Genomic DNA, 19,951 nt, shown 5'->3' on the forward strand with positions numbered 1-19,951 from the left:
CTTCTTTCTAACATTGAGAGGGAGGAGGAAGTGCAAAAGCCCTACTTTTAGAGCTCAAGCCAAAAGAAAGGTCCAGATTTGGGGATAACCTTTTAGAAAATAAGATACTGCTATAAAGTTCAAGTTTTTGTTTTAATGGCTGGGGCATTACTTAAGTACTGTACATGAAAAAGTGTAATTATTAATCTGACTCTTAAACTTAGCACAAGAGTTGCTTCATTTTTAATCTTGTAATTAGAAACTTGACCAGATAGCTTGTTAAAACAAATGTTTAATTTATACTTATAAGCTCAGTTAATGTTGTAATTAGGTTTGAGCTAAGCTCATAAATTTTGGATGTTGTATCTGGGGTCCAGGTGAAAGGCAGCCCTATAGAATTAGCTCCTAGGGACTCTTTGCTGCAGGAGTGATTAGAGGACTTAAGTACTGGTGAGTGCCTCCTGTCAATCTACAGGGGCTCTTGGGGAACTGGTGTTGCCAGCTGCCGGGTTTTACAAAGAATTCCTTTCCTGGAACCTTTCCTGCAAGGGAAATGGAGGAAAGATACCTCAGCTATCAGCAAGCACCTGTGTGTCAGCTTATTGCAGCATTTGCAAATATATCTTTAGAGTAAAATGTTTAGGGTATCTTTATGTATGTGAACAAGAATGAGCGAACTCTCAGGACACTTTCTTATTTTTCTTTCCTGAGGTTGTCCAGTTAAGTTAGAAATAATTAACTAGAAAACAAACCTGTCTCTATTGCAAACCAAATGAAAAAAAAAAAAAAAAAAAAAAAGTTACACAGAACTAAGTTTCTGTACCTGCACTGGGATGTTGGTAGACAGTAAGCAGCACAGAACAAATACTCATTTGACCTGTTCGAGTGACAGCTGAGATTCTGGACAAGAGAGGAGCCGCAAGCAAACAAATAATCAGATCATAAGCTGACTCAACCAGGGTACAAACCAAAATTCTTAAGATCAAAGTACACTGAAAATGAGTGTAACAAAGTTTAGCTATCAAGGTGGAGTACAAAGAGATTAGGAAAAATACAAACAACATTCAAGCAAACTGTTCTGAGTTTGAAGATGGAGTTCAAGTGTTTACCAGGGATAATTTCAAATATTTTTGCTGTCTGATCTGGAACTGATAGTTCCAGTGTTTTTCAGCGATATTTCAGTTCTCAGACTGGAATTTAAAAACAGTTAAAAACAATTTTTACTCTCTTATGTATAATCAATGGCCAATTGTTAGTTCCACTATTAGGAGTATATAAAGCAAGATACAGACCAAAACCAGAATGTTTTACTGTCTGCAGGAAATAAAAGAATTCTTTCAACCTGCCAATGGTTCATATTAACTTAGGAATAGGGTGTAAATTCAGAATATTTATGAGAAAGAGTTAGGAGCAGAAAGCAGGAGACAATGATTCCTTTGATGATGCATCACAAAGACACTCATTCTTCTACAAGGAATGACTGAAGCAAACACACATTTCATCTGGTATGTGATAGTTGCTAAATGTTCCATTATTGACCTACTGTTTTCTGATTGCTTTGAGAACAGGCATGTTATGTGCTTTTGTGATTGTTATTTTTATCATCAGATGATAGACTTGAGGAGAAAGAAAAAGAATTGCTTCAGATAAACATTGCAAGGAATTTGTAAGATTTTTTCCTGTGTTCTCTTTATCTGATTACCACTGCTTGAAATTTGGATGCAACCCATCAGTCTTGAGCTCAGTGCAAAAACTTTTCTCCAAGTCAGCATATGAGGGGTCTGCATCAAAAATGTATTCCGAGATTGGACCCTAATATGAAGTAACTACCAGAGCAGAGGCTCAGAGCAGAGGCTAACTGGTGACATTACTGTAGTAAAATGCAGATTGGCTGCTTTAGAGATGTTAGGCAAAGAAAGGACCTTGGTAGCATTTATAAGAAACAAAGACTATATGTTTAGAAAATAACATACCTATATTCTAATTTAATAAATTAATCCAATTTAATCATCTCATCCTTTTCTTTACAAAATCAAACTGCTTCTGAGAATTTTTTTCTACCACAGGCTTATTATAAAACAATCCAAATGCCTCCATTGATTCATGAGACTGCCATTTTCACTTGTGCATGCTACTTCTCACTTCCATTCTTCCTCAGTAAACAGATTGCTCTTCCCATGCATCAGAGAAGATCCTAACGGAAGGCAAAACCAGAGATAACAGTGCTGAGTTAACATATTAGAGGCAACATGTTAGTTGACTGTTTCATCTTCATGTTATTGTTTGTAATACAAATAGTGGTTTTCTTCCTGAACTTGTTTATTTGAGTCCAACTCCCTTGCTTTTTTCAAAGCTTTTTTTTTTTTTTTGCATTGTTTCTGCTCTTTCCTCTCAATGGCACTTTTCTGCTCTTTGCCACCTTCCTGTGCTTATCTTGCTTTCCAAATTCTCCTCCCTTTCGTGAGTCACATATTCCAAGTTCTGCCATTACCCTGCCCAGCCCTTTCCCTCTATTTTATTAAAACTTTGTCATTCTGATTAATGCCAACTTGTGCTGCAAGTGGTCTGTATCAAATAGCTCTGTGTTCACACACAGTGCTATCCAGAGTATTCGGAAGGAAGTCAATAATACTGAGACTGTTTCTCAAAAAACTTTGACTATTCTGTGAAAGAAACAATCTAAATACTGTAAATAGCTGAAGGAAATGCGTAATTCAGAATTTGCTCTAGCAACATTATCCTGTATTTTCCTGTAGTATCTTCGTGTATCTTCTTGTATACGAACTGTGGAGACTTCATCTTGCTTGTCCACACACTCACAGGCTTTTGACTTTCTCCCACATCCAGGCCTCTGCACTCTGTCCCGTTCCGGCGCCGCACCGTGTTCCAGCGGCATCGGCAGTCTCCCATGTTACATCCTTCCTCGCACTCTATCCCTCCTTCTGCTTTAATAAACGTCCCCTGTTACTCCCGGGGACAGCGCATCTTCTGCCTCCTTGCCCCCATGGTGAGTGGGGAGGATGGGCTTTGCCTCCTGCCTCAGCAGATCTGCCGACCCTCCTCTTCCCCCTGCGCAGTAACGAGAAGTAGGGACTCCACGTGCCTTCCCAGGTTCTGAACCTCACTGATGTGCTCTTACCCTAAAACAATATCTAAAATGTTTGGAATTCAAAGAGTGTGGTATTTAAAAGTTAACATTATTTTAAAAAATGAAATTTTGCTTGGCCAATCTCCCTTCACTCTATCAGTGACCATGGTCTTCAGACCGAGGCCTCACATTGCACCACACCAAGAGGTGCCTCCTTGCAGGATTCAGCTCTAAGTGTGTTGCCAAAAGAATATGTATGTGACCATAAAAAAAAATTGTCAGCCTGAAAAGTCGTGGGAGGTCAGAGAGAACGTTTCCATGAAGTGTCTGCTTCCCCAAGCCTTAAGGTTAGGATTTAGGGGGATATGCCTCTGCTGCTTAAAAAAGGTGGTATTAATTTTTACAGTACCAAAATAGCTTCCAAGGATTGAGGATTAGTATTCACGAGGAGCATGGAGAAGTGAACTGCAACGATGAGGTCTCTAGCAGTTCTTTGAACATTCTGCAGAAAGAAACCAAATGGAAAATGAAATGAGCTAAAATGATATTGATAAAATACACTCACTCATACAGAACAGGTTACAGAAGGTGAAGAAACTTTGTTTGGTTACCCTCTGTCCGCTGTATATACTGGCAACTGTAGTAACTCCTTCAGCCACCTCAGATGTAATTACTATGCAGAGGTTATTTTTACAGTCCACTCCATAATTTGATTATAAAACACCGTATGTGTTCAACTGTCTCTTTAAGACTTTGGCAAGTGTTTTGGCTTACTTAGATTCTAACCTGTTCTTGTAAGAGTTTCTTATTGCTATGGTAACACTAATCAATCATCATGCTAAAAATAGTCGTTTCATTTTTCAAGAGGCTATCTGTAGTGAATTGAAAATCCAATTGCAGTATGTGTTTTCTGTATGCTGCTTTCATTTTATTTTATTTTAAACTGGAAATACTCATGCTTACATCTGGTAATTAATATTACAGACTCCAGTTATTATTTCACTGGTTTCTCTCTCGAGCTTTAAACCTCTACTGATTCTTCTAAAAAAGGTTTCCATAAATAGAAAGTTTGCTTAAAAAAAAATACAGAATTTTCACCTTATTTATTTGCTTTTGAATGTCACAGGTGTACTGGATGATGAGAATTTTTTAAGGAGTTTACAATACATCTAAAAGATTCTGGAGGAGACAATGTCTCCTTAGATGCCTCCTTAGAGAGTTTTACAAAAAGAAACCTTGTCACTGAAACCCTAGGACCTTGAAGATACTAGGACTCTGAAGATTTTGTCATCCTCTGTAGAACTTAAGCCTAATTTAATATGAAAAATTGACTCGGCCACTACTTTTTTTTTTTTTTCCAAAAAGGAACCTTGCAAACTGTAGAGATAGTGAAATGGAAAATTGGAAAGCGTGCCCTGCGCATTCCCGTGCGTGCTCAGTGCATCGATCAGCTGCCAGGTTTGTGCTGGAAGAACACATGCCCGGGGGAGGCAGAGCAAAAAGGGAGTGGTGCTTTGGAAGAAAAATCTGCTAAAAGGTTCATTGCCTACCATTCACTCCCAGGTTTCATTCTCAGGGTTGCCTAACACTTTTAATGCTTGGCTAAGTAAATATGCTGTTCCTCAAGGAGAAAGGAAAAAAAAAGTACTTTTTGCATGATGAATAACAAAGTCGTTTGAATGATGCATAAACAGTTTTCTGGTTCTGCCAGAGCCCTCTGCCAATTAGTCAGAGTGCAACTGGTGAGTCATGAGACACGTTCTGTGAAATGGTCAAAAATTTGGACCCTGCTCTTGAAAGCCAGGGGACCCCCCATGTTGCTAAAACTGTGGTTGCCAATCAGTTGAGGTTGGGAGAGAGATCCAGGATGTACTGCTGAATTTTAATTTTCATCTGGGGCAAATTCATGTTACGACTTACAATCTCAGAAGAGATTGTTACAGCCCTCGCCTTTATACTAATTACATAGTGAGGTTGCCTCTTGACAGCTTTGTGCAAAAAATGACTTTCTTCTTTCTCATGATGTGGCCTGAGGTGAACAACACTTCTTCTATACCAATCCAGTGCTTCTTTTTTGAAACACTAGAGTGTGAGGAGGGTTTGGTTTTTACTTTTTTTTCTTTTTTTTCTTTTTTCTTTTAATTAGAGTTCAGATTGTGGGTCACAAGGAACAACAATTTGATTCAAGCAGTGGCTTGCAGAACTGCTTGCTACAGGCAGCCTAATCCAACCTTAAGTACAATATATAAGATGGCTGCGTTCTGAAGTATCATCCTCTGACTCCCTGCTGGCAAACTGTAGTTTAAAGCAGGAGATATTTCTGAGAGCAAGATAAGACTGAAATCTGGGGTTTGGCTTTATATTCAAAATCTCCTGTTACATGGAAGAATTTACTGTTGTACTGAACCTACAGCCATGCTTCAGACTATCAACATATTGGCTTTTCTTATTTTGTGTCTTCATCCCCTGCTGTACCTGAAATTGTCATTTAAAAGCAAGTGTTTTGATAAAGAAAAATGTATCTGAATATTGAAAAATATACTCCATCCAACAACTCCTGAAATTTTATAATTAGATTATAAACAGATACTTTAATCAGTTAGCTGTGTATTCACTGTACACATGAAAAGGGCTGTAGTGAAGTTGTTTCTGTCAGTAGGGTTTTCAAGCCTGACAATGCGGGGACCATAATAGCAGCACCTCGTCCTGTGGGGGACCCCGCTACTCCTCGAAATGCGAGCTGAGAGAAGAGCTGCCCTGTCCCCAGCTGGCAGGGTCAGCCATAGGATAATTTCTGTAGCCACTGAGGTTTGGGACAAGCCGCTAGTCTCAGGCTGTCTAGCTTGCAAGCTTGCAGACTCCCAGAGCTCTGACCTAGATGCAATCTGCTAAAGCTCTGCAGGCTTGGGGACCTTTCCCTCAGTGATACATCATTTATGCTATCCACTGCTTCTGTTTTTATTAATTATTAGATTTTATTTGGGGGGGGGTGATGATGTTTAATTGTACAGCAAGGAAAATTAAAACTCAGCCCTTGAATCAAGAGGGCAGATATTTAAAATATACTAATAAAACATGTCCTAGAGCTGTAACCTTGAAGTGCAGGCAGTGCCAGTGAACTGTTTTTTTTTCCTAATAATTGTTTTAAACAGTTACTATGTCATTAATAGTATAGCATACATTGCTAAGATTTTTGGTGGGAATGTTCCTAAATGCTGTTATTCAGAAATAAGCATTGAGCCCTCAGTAATGTAGTGTGAGGCACTGCATTCAGTAAGCAGTACTAACAATTGCTGATAAAACAAAATGTATTCATTGGCAGGCTTCTCGCATTTCCTCAAGGATGCTTTCCCCCTGGATGCCCATACGCAGGGTTCTGGCTTGTTGTCAGCAGGAGCTCTGTGTGCCTGGACTATGACCCCTGCAGTTATACACCTGTGTAGAAAGCATGCCTGCCATATACTGGTTTTTGAGATGCATAACCCTTATTTTTACCAACCTAGCACCAATGTGGTTATTTTCTAAATGCTGTAAACATTACACAGACAGTGCTAGAAGTCTGTGGTTACGTTATATATTTTTTAAATCAGCTTGTTATAATCCACCTTCAGTAGTAATTTACTTTTTCAACCCTCTGTGTCCTCCCACAAACACAGGAAAGAACGAGAATGTTGTTTTACATTGTTTGAATATGAATCCTCTGAGGAACATCTAACATTGCTTTAGGACATGCTGGCAGCCCTGGGTCTCCAGAGTCATTCCATATCATCTTCTGTAATGCTATATTTCATAACTTTTCTTAGTCTAATTAAGAGTAAGTTTGATCAGCCTCTTTTCTTCATCTCTTCTTCCAACTAACGGCTTTCTCCCATAAGCTGACGTAGTTTATACTGGATTGAAATTCCGATCAGTTAGCAGCACATCAGCTAGCAACAGATCAGCACACAATATACGCCATGGGAGAGCATGCCGAGCTCGGCAGTGCGTGCTAAACCTGTGACACAGAAGGTGGGGGAGAAAGACCCTTTTGCTGTCTTTGTCTTTGTTTCATGACTGAAACTATGTAGCTGTCTTGAATTCCTAAGGAATAAGGAAGCTTATTTTCCTTGAATATTTTCCACAGATTAAAAAAGCCAGGATAAGAGCAACATGAGCTATATAGCAGCGTACTGAGATATGGGGTGAAACCTCAGTTAGAAGAGTATTTAGTATTTTATTTGTAAATTTGTGTTGCAAGATCCCCAGTTCTGACAGGCTGCTTATAAATACTATATACATGCAACCGGTACTTTCTGAGATGTTTCCACAGGAAATGTTTAATTGCCCATATAGATAATAGGAACCAGCAGATCTGTCACTGAACTTGCCCCATCTTGCACTTGACACACTGCTGAGTCGTTGTTGGCATCCCATATTTTACTCAGTGAACAAGTTGCATAGCCGAGAATTAGTCACAGTTCAGATTTGGACTGAAACTCATAAATGTTCCACGCCACAGAAGTCTTTAATAAAAAGCAAACGATGTACCTGATCTGAAGAGAAGCCTGTGCGACTGCAACAGCCTCATTTGACGTGAGAGTACGATGTTAATGGGGAGAGAGTTTGACCCACGAGCCTTTCTTCCTCCCCCAAATATATCTTTTCTCTGTAAAGTCCATGACAGCAGCACCCTATTTTGGCAAAGCTCTCCCACTCTTCTTTGCACGAAAGATTGATTATAGATGCGTTCGTGAATACTAGATGTCCTGTGATCAAAGTAACATTAAATAGTGATTTTTTTGAATACGTTCGGTAGTCTCAAAGGAGCTTTCTTCTCATTTGAGTTTTGCTGTACTGCCGCCAGCCCTCTAAGTCACCTCCATTCTTAGTCGTCAGCCCCTCCCTTGGACAAACTTCAGCAAGTCCAGGCTTGGACCAACAGCAATGTGAACGCTGAGGCACCATGATGTCCTCACCGTATAATCTCTGTGCACAGCACATGAAAGAGTCATAGTCTTTTCTTAGTCGCTTCGCCACAGGGTAGTAGTGATGCATCATCACTGGAACTGGCACATCAGTTTTACTGACAGTTCGTGCAAGAGAAGACTCGATGACTAATAGTAAAGATGCTGAACTAGTATCCTTCAGAGGTTATTAGACATCTACTTTATCTGCCTAAATATACTGAAAAGTTGATTTGAAAGAAAGACTGTGAAACGCCAAAGAAAATATATATAAAATATTTTACCCAATTATGTTGGCTAGTATTATAAATTCTAGTCTGATAACCCAGCTCTCCTTGATAGAAAAATATTTGTACATTCTTCATTTTCTTGCATTATTATCTGGAGGAGAATTTAGGTTCAGTATAAAAGACCTTTCATGCCAGAGCGTATTTCATATTAATTTAATTCATAGGAAATGTTGTTAAAATTTACTTAACACTGAAAATAAAAGAAAAAACTCATATGTCAAAGCATTCTCATCTGTTTGGTCAGCAGCTGCAGCAAGTGAAGAATCCTTGGAATTATTTCTTATACGGGATAGACTAATCTATGATGATGAGTATTTAGTTGCTGTGGAGATATTAGTAATCTAAAGTTATAACAAAATGTTCAGGACATAACTACTCCTATGCACAGTAAGAAAACTATTGTATATAGTTGTTCTAGAGTATTTATACTAATTTATTTGGTACCTTCATTTTAGCACTCAACTTTCAGGTGAATCCCTGCACTCCTTCAGAATCACAGGCACATTTACTGTTACATTTTGCATACATTTGACTATTTTTCTTAAAGTAATCTGAAAAACTAAGAACGCTGATATCAAACAGGATGTACTGAATATGTCAGCTAAGGAAGCAAGGCATATTTTTTATCATGTCAAATATTTTTGTTTTGTTGCAGTGTTCATTTTTGCCTAAATTCTCCATTCATATAGAAACAAAATATGAGGACAACAAAGGAAGCAATGACAGTGTAAGTACGATGACTTTTGCAAAATTGAATTTAATCCTTTTAGTTAATCATGAACTATATTTGCGGTTTGTAAGGCTTTCACTCTGGGAAGAGACCTCCTCGGGTTTGTATCTTTGCACATACCCAGGTATCCTGTTCATTGGAACGTTGTCAGCTTGCAAAGTGGTTACCTAAAGCACCATGAAAGATTCACATACACGACTCCTCTTCTACATCTCACAATCGACTTGTTACCTCTCTAAGTACAGTATAATTCCAGTATCTCGATTACTACTGACGAAGGTTTATGGAAAATGAAGAAGATTTTTTGTTTTGTAATTGTATTCTGTTTTATCTGTTCCACATTATTTTCTCTGAGTAAAGGGAGTTGAATTCAAAGGAGTTGTTAGGAAGAGCAAACAGGAAACTAAACAATGGTCAGAGATGAGAGATCTCAGGAAACAACTTCAAGGGAACAACGGCTGGATGGGGAGCGATGCCTCGGCAGTCGCTGAGCAAAGGTTACAGAGCTCTTCCTGGGGTGAGAGCCTGGAGCCCAAAGGGGTCGTTAACTACGCAAAATTGGAGAGGAGCGAGAGGGAGGGAGGGAGGGTGGTGGGTGGGTGGGAGTGAGTGGCCGGCTGCTGCACGGAAATGCTGATCAAGAGATACACAGAAATAGAAGGTACAAGGCCAAGCAGGCTTCTGTTGCCCTGACAGGGAGCACAGCAGAATCATCCAACTAGCAAGAAAAGAATACCATGAAATACAGCCCGACACATAAAGATCCAGCCCTTGGATGCATAAACAAATACGTTTCTATATGTTTCATTTCACCATGCTTTACGCAGCCATTTGTTGAAGACTTGTGGGAAGAAGTTTCTTACAGGTGTGAAATACAGGTTAAAATGTTTGGAAAACTGCTCTGTAACACAGAAACCTAGTGAAGGAATGTTTAAACTCAATCCTGAGAGAGGAGGAGGCAGTAAAGCAGATTTTAAGGGGCTCTGAGACAAAGCTTTTCAATTTCCAGGCACATCCCTCCAGCCTCCATGTTAAGGTTAACGAGTTCTGTTTTCCTAGAGGAGAGGTACCTTGCCCTAAACGACCTGGGCCTGCATGTTAATAAGGCTGACAATTGTTGCATTGCTTGTGGCAAAAATAATTACATGTAAAAGCACACGCTATAATTCTGAATAATGCTTTAGGCATGCACACTCTTTTCTGGTAAGAACTAGGCAGAGACCAGGTATTAGACATCAGACATCATAAACTTTCTGTCCCTGCCAAAAAAGGTTCAGATCAGTAAGCAAGAGGGAGAGAAAAAATGTGTTATATTAGCAACTGTATGAGCCCTGAATTATGTAATTTATGCAGTTTGTAATGTTCACTGCTGCTTTTTGGCAGCACTTTAATTCAGAGCAAGCCCATACCTTTGATTTTGGGAGGATGCAGACAAGTGTTCTGGTGCAGTTATAATGTCAGCAGTGAGAAGACATGTTCTGTACTGATGCCTGACAGAGGGAGAGCTGAACCTTCTTAATCAACCAGTGAATTTTCAATTTTTTTTCCTGTATGTCAGCTCTGCGGCTAAAATACTACGAGTCAAGCCTGGAATAGTGCCAAACCAGTGAATTTAAAATAAATTACACAGGGGCAGAATATTCAGATGATGTAAATCAAAGCATGTACTCTGCTTAAATCAGGCTCTTCAAATGTAATTTTTATCAGAGTCCCGGCAAGGCAATGCTGTATTATCTTTTTTATCAACGTTCCTGAGTCACAACAGATTAGGCAAATATTTGCCAAGGCTAAAACATTTGATTGATCTTGCCTTGAGGTAAGGAGGAAAAAGAGGAAAATTATAGGTCTCCATTCCAGCCCTAATTGCCGTGATTTTATAATTCTTAGAGTTATGTTATTCACCAGGGTGAATACAACAAACCAATGGAAGATCTATAATTTTTGCTATTGATCCTGTGACATTGATCTGCTGACGCAGATGTGGCTCGTTACAGACTGAGATGCTGGAAGCTTAATAGATATGGAGAGACCTGACTGAAAGCCTGCTGGAGCCTGTGGTGGGACTTTTGTTAAGCCAAACACCCCAGAACTAGGACTAAGATTCGATCTGGTTATATTGCTGTATGGGTAGGCTTAAACTTCAATGAAAAGTGTAAAGTATGTTTTCCCTTTTTTTCCTTTTGTTTTACTATGTTTACCCAGTCAGGAAAAAAAAAAACAACAGAGAAATGTAGCATCCATTTTTATAGATTTCCATGGATATACTATTATCATTACAACTATCAGCCTTGCCTGATGAAGAAATAATTAATTCAAAAAATACTTTTCTAAATTTTGCTGTTGTAATCAAGTAATATGAATGATCCTTATTACTACACTTGTAAGGATAATAATGCATGTCTCATTTTAACGAAGCTACTTCTAGAGTTTCCTTAAGATTGTACAGACTTTTTAAATAACTCTTTGAACTCTGATCTGTTCTCCAGTTCCATGCTATCTAATAAAGTAGATATTGATTGTAAAAAGCAATAATTACATGTAAGGATATTAAGCTAATTACATTGATTAGTGGAAGAAAGCAATATAAATGCTTTCAGGTTCCTGTTGTCATTTAGCAGGCTAGTATATAATTATTATTATTACATTTAACATGTTGCGTTGTCTGGTAAGATTCTGCCTAATTACCACAATGTATCTTGATGCAAATGTCTTCCTGATTTTTCTTCTCAATTGTCTTGATAGCAGAAACTAGTGAAAGATATCTGGTTTGGGACTTGATCTTTCTATGTCTTAGAATCTGGCATCATTTTAACCTATGCAAAATGTATTTAAAGTAGTATTGTTTTTATCTGCTAGAGTTCGCACTTAATTTGCACAAGTATAAATATTGCCAAAAAAGTACAAGGATAACAAAAAGGAAAATCCTTCACTTAGATAAAACACTTGTGAACTTGTATAGATGTAGCACAGTACCATAAATCCATCCACTTATGATTTTTAGCACTACAGCATAGCCGATGCATTTAGCTGTTCACATGGCAACTCTCGCCTTAGAAAAACAGAAGCAGTATTGGATTAACATGTTAGTACATCAAATATTGTCACTGCTTTATTGCAGCTTTGCAGCATCATTAACCAATTGACCAATAAGTCAGACCATTCAGTATTTGGTCTTAAGAGTCTTTTAGAAAGTAAACTTTTTATTTAAAAATTAAAAATGGTATTTCTAAAAATTAGAATGCCTTGTAAAATACAAATGGCATTATAGGTGGCATCTGTACTGTACTGTATCTATACTGACAGAGTTTCGAGAGTATTTGAGAGAATTGCTTCCCTCTTGCATCTTACTTAAATGCAACACATGCTGCTTTAGCTGCTTACATTAGACAAAGTTCTAGTGGGAGCTGCTGGGAAGAGGAGAGTACAGGGGCCCCTAGCAAAGATAACCGCTGTGGCCACTGACAAGCGATACGAGAGCGTGTTCATTACTCTGTGCACACTTCCCTGCCCATAAGAAAAATAAGCAGTTAGAGGATTTGAATATGGATACATGAAATCTCTCTTTTGAGTAGTAGCCTTTCATTAAATTATTAACAATATAAGTTAAATCGAAGAGAATTGTTAAGCTTATGTAATTAATTAAATGGTCTGAAATCATAGGCAGTATAATATGTTTTTTATGAATAGACTTTATTAACATCTTTCTTACTTGGACAGATATTATTTTATCAGTGTTGTGACTGGTCAGCATTTATCTCACAAAAGGCTAATTTTATTCTAAGTAGGTTTGTTGCTTTCATTTTTCCCCATCTCTATTCTTAGTATTAAGTTCAGTTTACTCTGCAGAGTAACATTTGCTTATTTTGAATGTTAGTGGGGAATGGGCCAAATGCAGTGTGTCTGTTGATCACAGAACATCCACACGTGGCCACAGTTAGCGATGGGATCAATGCAGGATTATCACATGAACTATAGATTTTCTATTTGGGATGTCGTCTTCACTCTCAGAGGTGATTGCTGCCAGGGCAGTGCAATGATATTACTACTGACAGCCATATGAGAAAAGCATTTCTAATGCAAATTGTTAATTGTCGTATAAAAAAGGTATTTTGTATGTTATTTATAAACTGAGAGTAAGCTTGCCTTTAAAAAATGATGTCCCCTAAAAATAAAATAACCCACGTTTATTCATACCCAATTGTCTTTTCCTTAATGTCCTCTACTGTAGGAATACAGAAAAAAAAAAAAAAAAAAAGAAAACATTAGTTCTATTTTTAGGCAGTAGTCTTATAAGCTTTGGCTTTTATGAGTTTTTTGAAGCTACCTACAGCTGTCTACAATGGCTGTGATTTATCTTAATAAGAAGTAGATTCTTATAAGGTCTCTAAAAATATCTTCTTGATGATCCTCTCATTTACACTTCAGAAGTGCCCGAGACAGAGAGCTATGGAAATGATGATAATATACCTGGGTCATGTACTGTAAAATAAGTATAAACACTAACTGCTGTGACTAGATTTGTGAGTCTTTGACTGTAGACAGTTAATTTTCTTGGGGCTTTATCTAAGATTTTTTTGCTTAATTTACACCAAAGACAAATCACTGTGGTATTTCAATGCCTTGGAAAAGAATAAAATCTGGTAGGATTCTCATTATATATAAATATGTTGTTTTCTCCCTTTCCTCTATGATCCAGAAAAATAAGTAGCTGAGGAGCTATATACTTTGCCTTTTGTAGTACAGCAGGATTGGCCTGAAAAAAATCAATATATTGGAGTCCTGATATCACTGGACATCTTTTCTCAAAAAAAGCCCATTATTAAAGTCATACTTATGGCTACTTATGGCTTATGGCTCCCTTATGGCTACGTCATAAAAACATGTACCATCAGCCATATTGTAGGCAGAACTATGCCCTCAAAGTAGAGAACGATAACATTTAATAACAGAATTACTGTTTCCTGATATTTGAGTTGATAGTGTCTGAGGAAAACAAAGAAAAAAAAAGCAAAGCTTATAAAATAGCTCAATGGTTGTCATAATGGAAGTTCACTGTATATAAAACTTAAAATGCTTTACTCACTGTAGTATGAACTTCTGCTCTTGAAAACCTAATGGAGAATAGTAAGGTGTGGAGATGGAATTATGTTTCAAGATGATAAAGTATGGGTATCAACAGGCCAAGTTTTTAAGTGTATGTCACAGTACTGCTGTTAAAATTGTCACAGCTACAGGAATAATTCTGTGTGACAAGAGAAGCATGTATTATCAACTTCTTTCTTGTCTTTCAAAGATATTTGGTATTGAAAATGATTGTCTCTAGATGCCCATTTGCCAAATGAAAACAAGAGGTTGTCCTGCGTTCTGTATAACAGACTTCTATATGATGTTTATAAATTAACCTCTGTATCATTTGGCACATGAATAGTTTGAGCGTGCTAAAACCAGCTAGCTAGTAGCAAATATTGTTGGATATGTTATCTCTGTAAACTGCAGTACCATTATTTGAAGTAACAAAATCCTTTCTTGACAGTGAGTTCTAATTCTGCAGTCCTAGAAGTGACGAGGATCATCCTATATGAGTGACTAGGTTAGGATCATTCATCATGCTTTATTCTTAATGTGTATTTTTGAAGTGTTGGTTGCCATAGTAGGAAACATTTGACTAAAAGAAGGTAAATTATAGGTATTGCAAGCTAAGAAGAAAAAATGTTTCTAGTTTCACTCTTTTTAGGGTATTTATTTCCTGTCTTGTTGCCTGTCTTGGAAACATGAAACTACGTTATAACAAGCTTGAACATAGTACACGTAAATTAAATGTAAATTCACTATTTAGGGACGCTGTACCATGAAACACTGATGTCAGCTGTGATGGACTCAGCCTCAGTGAACATGCCAGAATATCATCATGCAAGTTTCCTAAAGGACCTTTTAGGCATCACTGCAAAATATGCTGAAACCAAAGCCTGGGTTTCTTTTAGGGATAATTTTTTTGTTGGACTGTTTCTCTATGATGGTATTGAGTATGTGTTTGTCTTCTGTAATTTGTGAGGCATTCCCTTTCTAATGGGTCTCAAAAATACCAGCAAACAAGTGGAGAGGTTAGCCTAAAATTCCTTTGGTGCAGAGGGCTCTGTTTTTGATGAAAATATCTAAAAGCAGTATGTCCCCAAAAGTGAGATTTTCTAAATGAACAACAGAAGTTATATGGTAAATCTAGCACTTGAAATACATGCAATCTTAAAAAGCAAATCACAGTAAATATTATTGACGGAGTATTATTGTCTGAAAAGTACATATACTTTGAAATAATTATGTATAAACACATTTATCTGTTCAGAAAGTACAAATCTAAATGAGATATATTTTATAAGAGGTGGAATAATAGAGGAGTCGTGTCACAGAGATAAAAAGGAGCAGAGAGCAGGGCTGCTTATAAATACGTAACTGCCTTTTCGAGTTCTGCACCACGGCAGACAGCAATATTCCCATGCCATTCGGTGAGCCAAATTACTTCTCAGGGAACAATTCAGTGACTTTTTTGCATAAAAGAATTCCTTCCAGTTATGCCCACAGATGTGTGTCCACATTAATAGTTTGAGCCAATGAACAGGTTGAAATTGTTCAGTCCCTGTAATCCTTGCCCAACTAAATCTCCAAAGCAAATCAGTGGTTTTAGGGGGTAAGTGGGGTTGGAGCAGTACTTAAGGAAGACTTAGGCACTTAGATAAAACTTCATAGATCAAGTTCTGAGTAGGTGAGACAGAGACATAAAATGGACCAGATGACACAACCTGCTAGAGGAGGCTGTGATGATGAATTGGAGACTAGCCAGTAGTTCTGAGGCGGAGATTAGAATTTCAAGTTAGAAAGTAGGCTTTGTGCCAGATTTTCCCTTTTTCAATAGGAAAAAAAAAAAGTCATTTTACCGTCCTTATTGTAAATATGTCTCTAATGCCTCTTACTATTCATAAACCTTTCTTCCTCCCACTAAAGCCCTCGTCCCCATAAGCCCCCTCATTTGGGGATTTGTTTTATCAGCATCTTTTAATTCCCTACCTTAAAAATCATTCCTTATCTAGGTGTTCTGATAGTATCTTGTATCTTACAAGATCTGCAAGCAGGAGTTTTTCTCCTTTCAGACACAAACTGTACAACTCTTGTATTTCTAAAGGTAAAATGAATGGGATAAGGACACCTCTAGGCCTTCATTAGCAGCATCATTTTAAAAAGCTATTTATATTGTACATCAAGACTCATAAGGACTGAAACTAAAACATTTATCTTGTTGTTTTCGCCTGTCTACTATACAGTTCACTTCACTCTTCTGCATCCATGTTTTCATTCCAGTTGTTTGTATTGTCAGTCGATGGCGTGTGGTACAGTGTCATTCACTTCGGACTTTGCGACAATGATTTTGAGTATGTTGTTTCTTTCAGATGTTCAACTAAAGATGTGCTGGGCTGAAATCAGTCACACTGACTACATCTGAAATCACAAATTTATAGTAAATATTAAATGCCTCAGTTGTGTGCTGACAAAAGATGTTATAGACCTATTTATGATGATCCTGTATTATCTAAGCTGTTGTCATTTACAGTATAAATCACAATTTTACAAAATTCAGATTCAGGCCAAAGCACCATTTTAATCCTACTTAAATCTTATTTGAAAGATTAAGTAGTCCATAAGAGGTGTGTTGTCTGGGGGTTGTCTGGTGATATAGAAGTTAGTACGATTCACACAGCACAGCAGATTGTGTTTTCTTCCCTAAAATCTAAAACAGATAAGTTTTAACCTATCAACTTCTAAAAGAAATATCTGAATTTAAAATCTGTATATACACATATATAATATATGCAAATAAATATAAAAATACTGTATTTTTTCCATTTTTAAAGCCAGATGACACTACATGAATCAATATAATAATGAGAAAAGTAGAGATAAATTTCACTTTATTTCATTTTCTAATGAATAAAAGAATTTTCTCATGCCATTCATGTCATTGCCTGCCTATCCCACTTGCCATCTTGTAGCAAGTCAAGGTTTAAGATTTTTAGGAAGGCTTGTTGGCTTTGTTGGCAGGGCAGGGGAAATGCAGAGGGAGGAACATGGCTTTTAAGCATAGATACTGACTCAAAGAAGGAAATAGAAGAGGAAATTTATGATTTATAATAGAACTCTCATCTCAATTAAATTTACACATTGTTGTATATTGAACAATGTAATCATGTTGGCTTAAGTTTGTCTGTAGACAGGCACTTAGCCTAAAGATAAAAGAAGAGAAAAATAGGGTACAAGCTGGTAGAAAAATGATATTAAATTTGTTGCTGAATTACCATTGTCTCATAACCTGACATCTTGTTCTACCATTAGCTACAGGGAAAACTGTAGCTAATGGTAGCTACAGCTACAGTAGGGAAAGGGAAGAGAGAAGTCACCAGCAAAGTACATGCTAGGACATGCAAGGACATGTTGTAGTTCATAAAGAAAAGAAAGATACTTACTTAAATATACCAGCACTTATTTTGCTGCAGCGTCCTTTGTGATCTTTCTTTATTGAGAGGTTAAAATCATCTGCCAGGGTATTTACTTGACTTTTTTTTTCCCCCCAAACAAACCACTTTACTGTTACAAAGATGACATGGTTAAAATGTATGTTCCACTTTTTGTCATTCTGTGATTCAGTTAGTTTAAGTAACTCTCTCAATCAGTTCTCATTCCTCTTAGAAAGTGGATGTGCATAAATGTTTGTTTATTGTAAAAAAGATATCACAGAAAAAAAAACAAAAGGGCACTGTTATTCTTTGTTTTTCATTTGATTCTGTGTATTTCAATCTTAATTAATTATTTGGCTTCCAAATGTAAAGTCTGTCTAGTTCTTACCAATATAATATTTAGTATTCAGCCTTTCTGCATTGTCTTCTTAAGGATACAGATTGTTCTCTCCATTCATTTTCTGCACATTTGCAAATACAGTTGCACAGATTGGGAGCCGTATGCTTCTTTTCATGGCCTTTAATCTCTTCCCTTAAAACTTTTTAATTTCTCTCATCTCTTTGATCACAAATGCAATCAACCCATCCTCCCTGCAGGTTTTAAGAGAATCACAGATTATTTGTCTATGAGAGGCAATAAGAGAATTAGAGCTAAGAAACCAGTCTTGTTCTCTAATTATTTCTTATTTTCTACTGCTGATAGAATGAGAAGATTAAAATATCTATCTGCAGATCTTGTGAGGACAGTCTAAGGGAAGAAATGTAAGTAATGAGACAACTTCTGCTAGGAAAGGGAAGTGAGAATGCTATTCAACAAACTTTTGGAATAGAGGAAAGAGTCTGATATAATGTAAGCAGCAAATAGGGCGTAGTTGAAATAGTTGTAAAGTTCCTCCTAGTTGTGAGAGAATGGCAAAGGCATCTGTCATCCCTACTTTCAAAGCATTTTAGAGGAAAAGAATCTAAAACCATATTACTTACAGGTGCAATATGTGGATCAAGCCTGTGATGGGGCAAGGCATGTTTTTATTAGAAAAATGATGGGATAATAGTTCTAAGTTAGATCCTTTTAAATAGGCAAAGATGCTCATGTGCTTAAAATTATTAGTCTTGCACTTTAGCCATGTCCTGAGCCAGGGCCTCAGCTGACCTGGTAATGCCCATTTAAAAGAAATTTCAATTAATTTTTTTAAAGCTCAGAATTTACACTATGCATCTTGATCTAGAAATAGTTCCACTGATTTCATCAAGATATTCCTTTGTGCGTGTGTGTATATATATATATATATATATTTTTTTTTTTTTTTGGAAAAAAAGCAAGCAAGGAAGCTTATAAAAGGCAACCTATATAAAATACATTAAATATGATAGTTATATGAAATTAGTATCCTAATACTAAGGAAGAAACCAATCCTAGTTGCTGACTTTACTACGTTTCACTAGAGCCTCCATTCTGAAGGGTGTGCAAGAAAGAACAGCGGGGTGAGCAGCTGCATACCAGGTGTTGTATTTAATAGCCTACTCTCTTTTGAACAGAAACAAAATGCCCTCCAAAACGTTTGTGCATTGAAGTTGCTGTTGATCTTGCTTAGGAACACGTTGCTTGTATATGATCTTGAATAACGTGCATTTTCTTCCCTCTGCCTACATGCATACACTTTGGCATCTACAATATGCTCGACAACATGACTGTGTTCTTTGTGAACAATTCAGTATTCACATCAGAGGCTGTGCAAGCGCCAGCCTAGACACGTTCTGTTGTCCAAGCGATTGAACTGGGCCTTAACAATTGCTTGTAACCATTATTCCAGGTGGATTCGTCGGGATGTTGTTCTGTTAGTATTAAAGTTTCTTCAACTCTTGCAGATTTTTGACAAAGAAGCTAAAGATCTTGAGCGAGAAGTCTGCTTTATTGATATTGCCAGCGATGATATTCCTGAGCGCTATTACAAAGAATCAGAGGTAAGAGACAACTTGACAATGAAATGGTGAAGATGGAGATACAAGAAGCTGCAGTAAAGTGGCATTTATTTGTCCTTGCTAGAATTCTTTTCATACCTTTAATTGTTACTGCAAACTCTCAAGGATGCCTTCACCACTGCCCACATTCAATATAAATTTAATGTTTTCGTAATTAGTAGATGAGATTTTAAAATTAAAAATGCAGTGGTATGCAGTCAGCTTACTAGAAACAGATGCTTCACAGCTGATTTGTTTTACATGGCCCTCATAATCAGAATCTGAGATTTTAAGATGTTCATCACAATCTTAAAGAGCTGTCAGAAGTGGTTTCTCGTGGGCATGGACAGAGATAGCAATCAGAGCAACTTCATTCTTAAATTAAATTATGCTGGTCAATAGTATTTGAAGAGCTTTTGATTAGAGGGGAAGTTGATAGCAACCTCTCTATCCAGACTGCC

At 37.3% G+C, this 19,951-nt stretch overlaps 1 protein-coding gene across 1 annotated transcript in view; it reads left to right on the forward strand.

The window, feature by feature from the left end:
* Positions 1-19,951, forward strand: part of PITPNC1 (phosphatidylinositol transfer protein cytoplasmic 1) — an 89,167-nt gene that overhangs the window by 54,630 nt on the left and 14,586 nt on the right. Inside the window, exons 7-8 of the mRNA XM_062591753.1 lie at positions 8,956-9,027; positions 19,398-19,493. Of these exons, the coding sequence (XP_062447737.1) occupies positions 8,956-9,027; positions 19,398-19,493 (168 nt within the window). The remainder of the gene's footprint in view (positions 1-8,955; positions 9,028-19,397; positions 19,494-19,951) is intronic.

The sequence above is a fragment of the Rhea pennata genome, chromosome 19, assembly GCF_028389875.1.
Source record: "Rhea pennata isolate bPtePen1 chromosome 19, bPtePen1.pri, whole genome shotgun sequence".
NCBI classification, from domain to species: domain Eukaryota; kingdom Metazoa; phylum Chordata; class Aves; order Rheiformes; family Rheidae; genus Rhea; species Rhea pennata.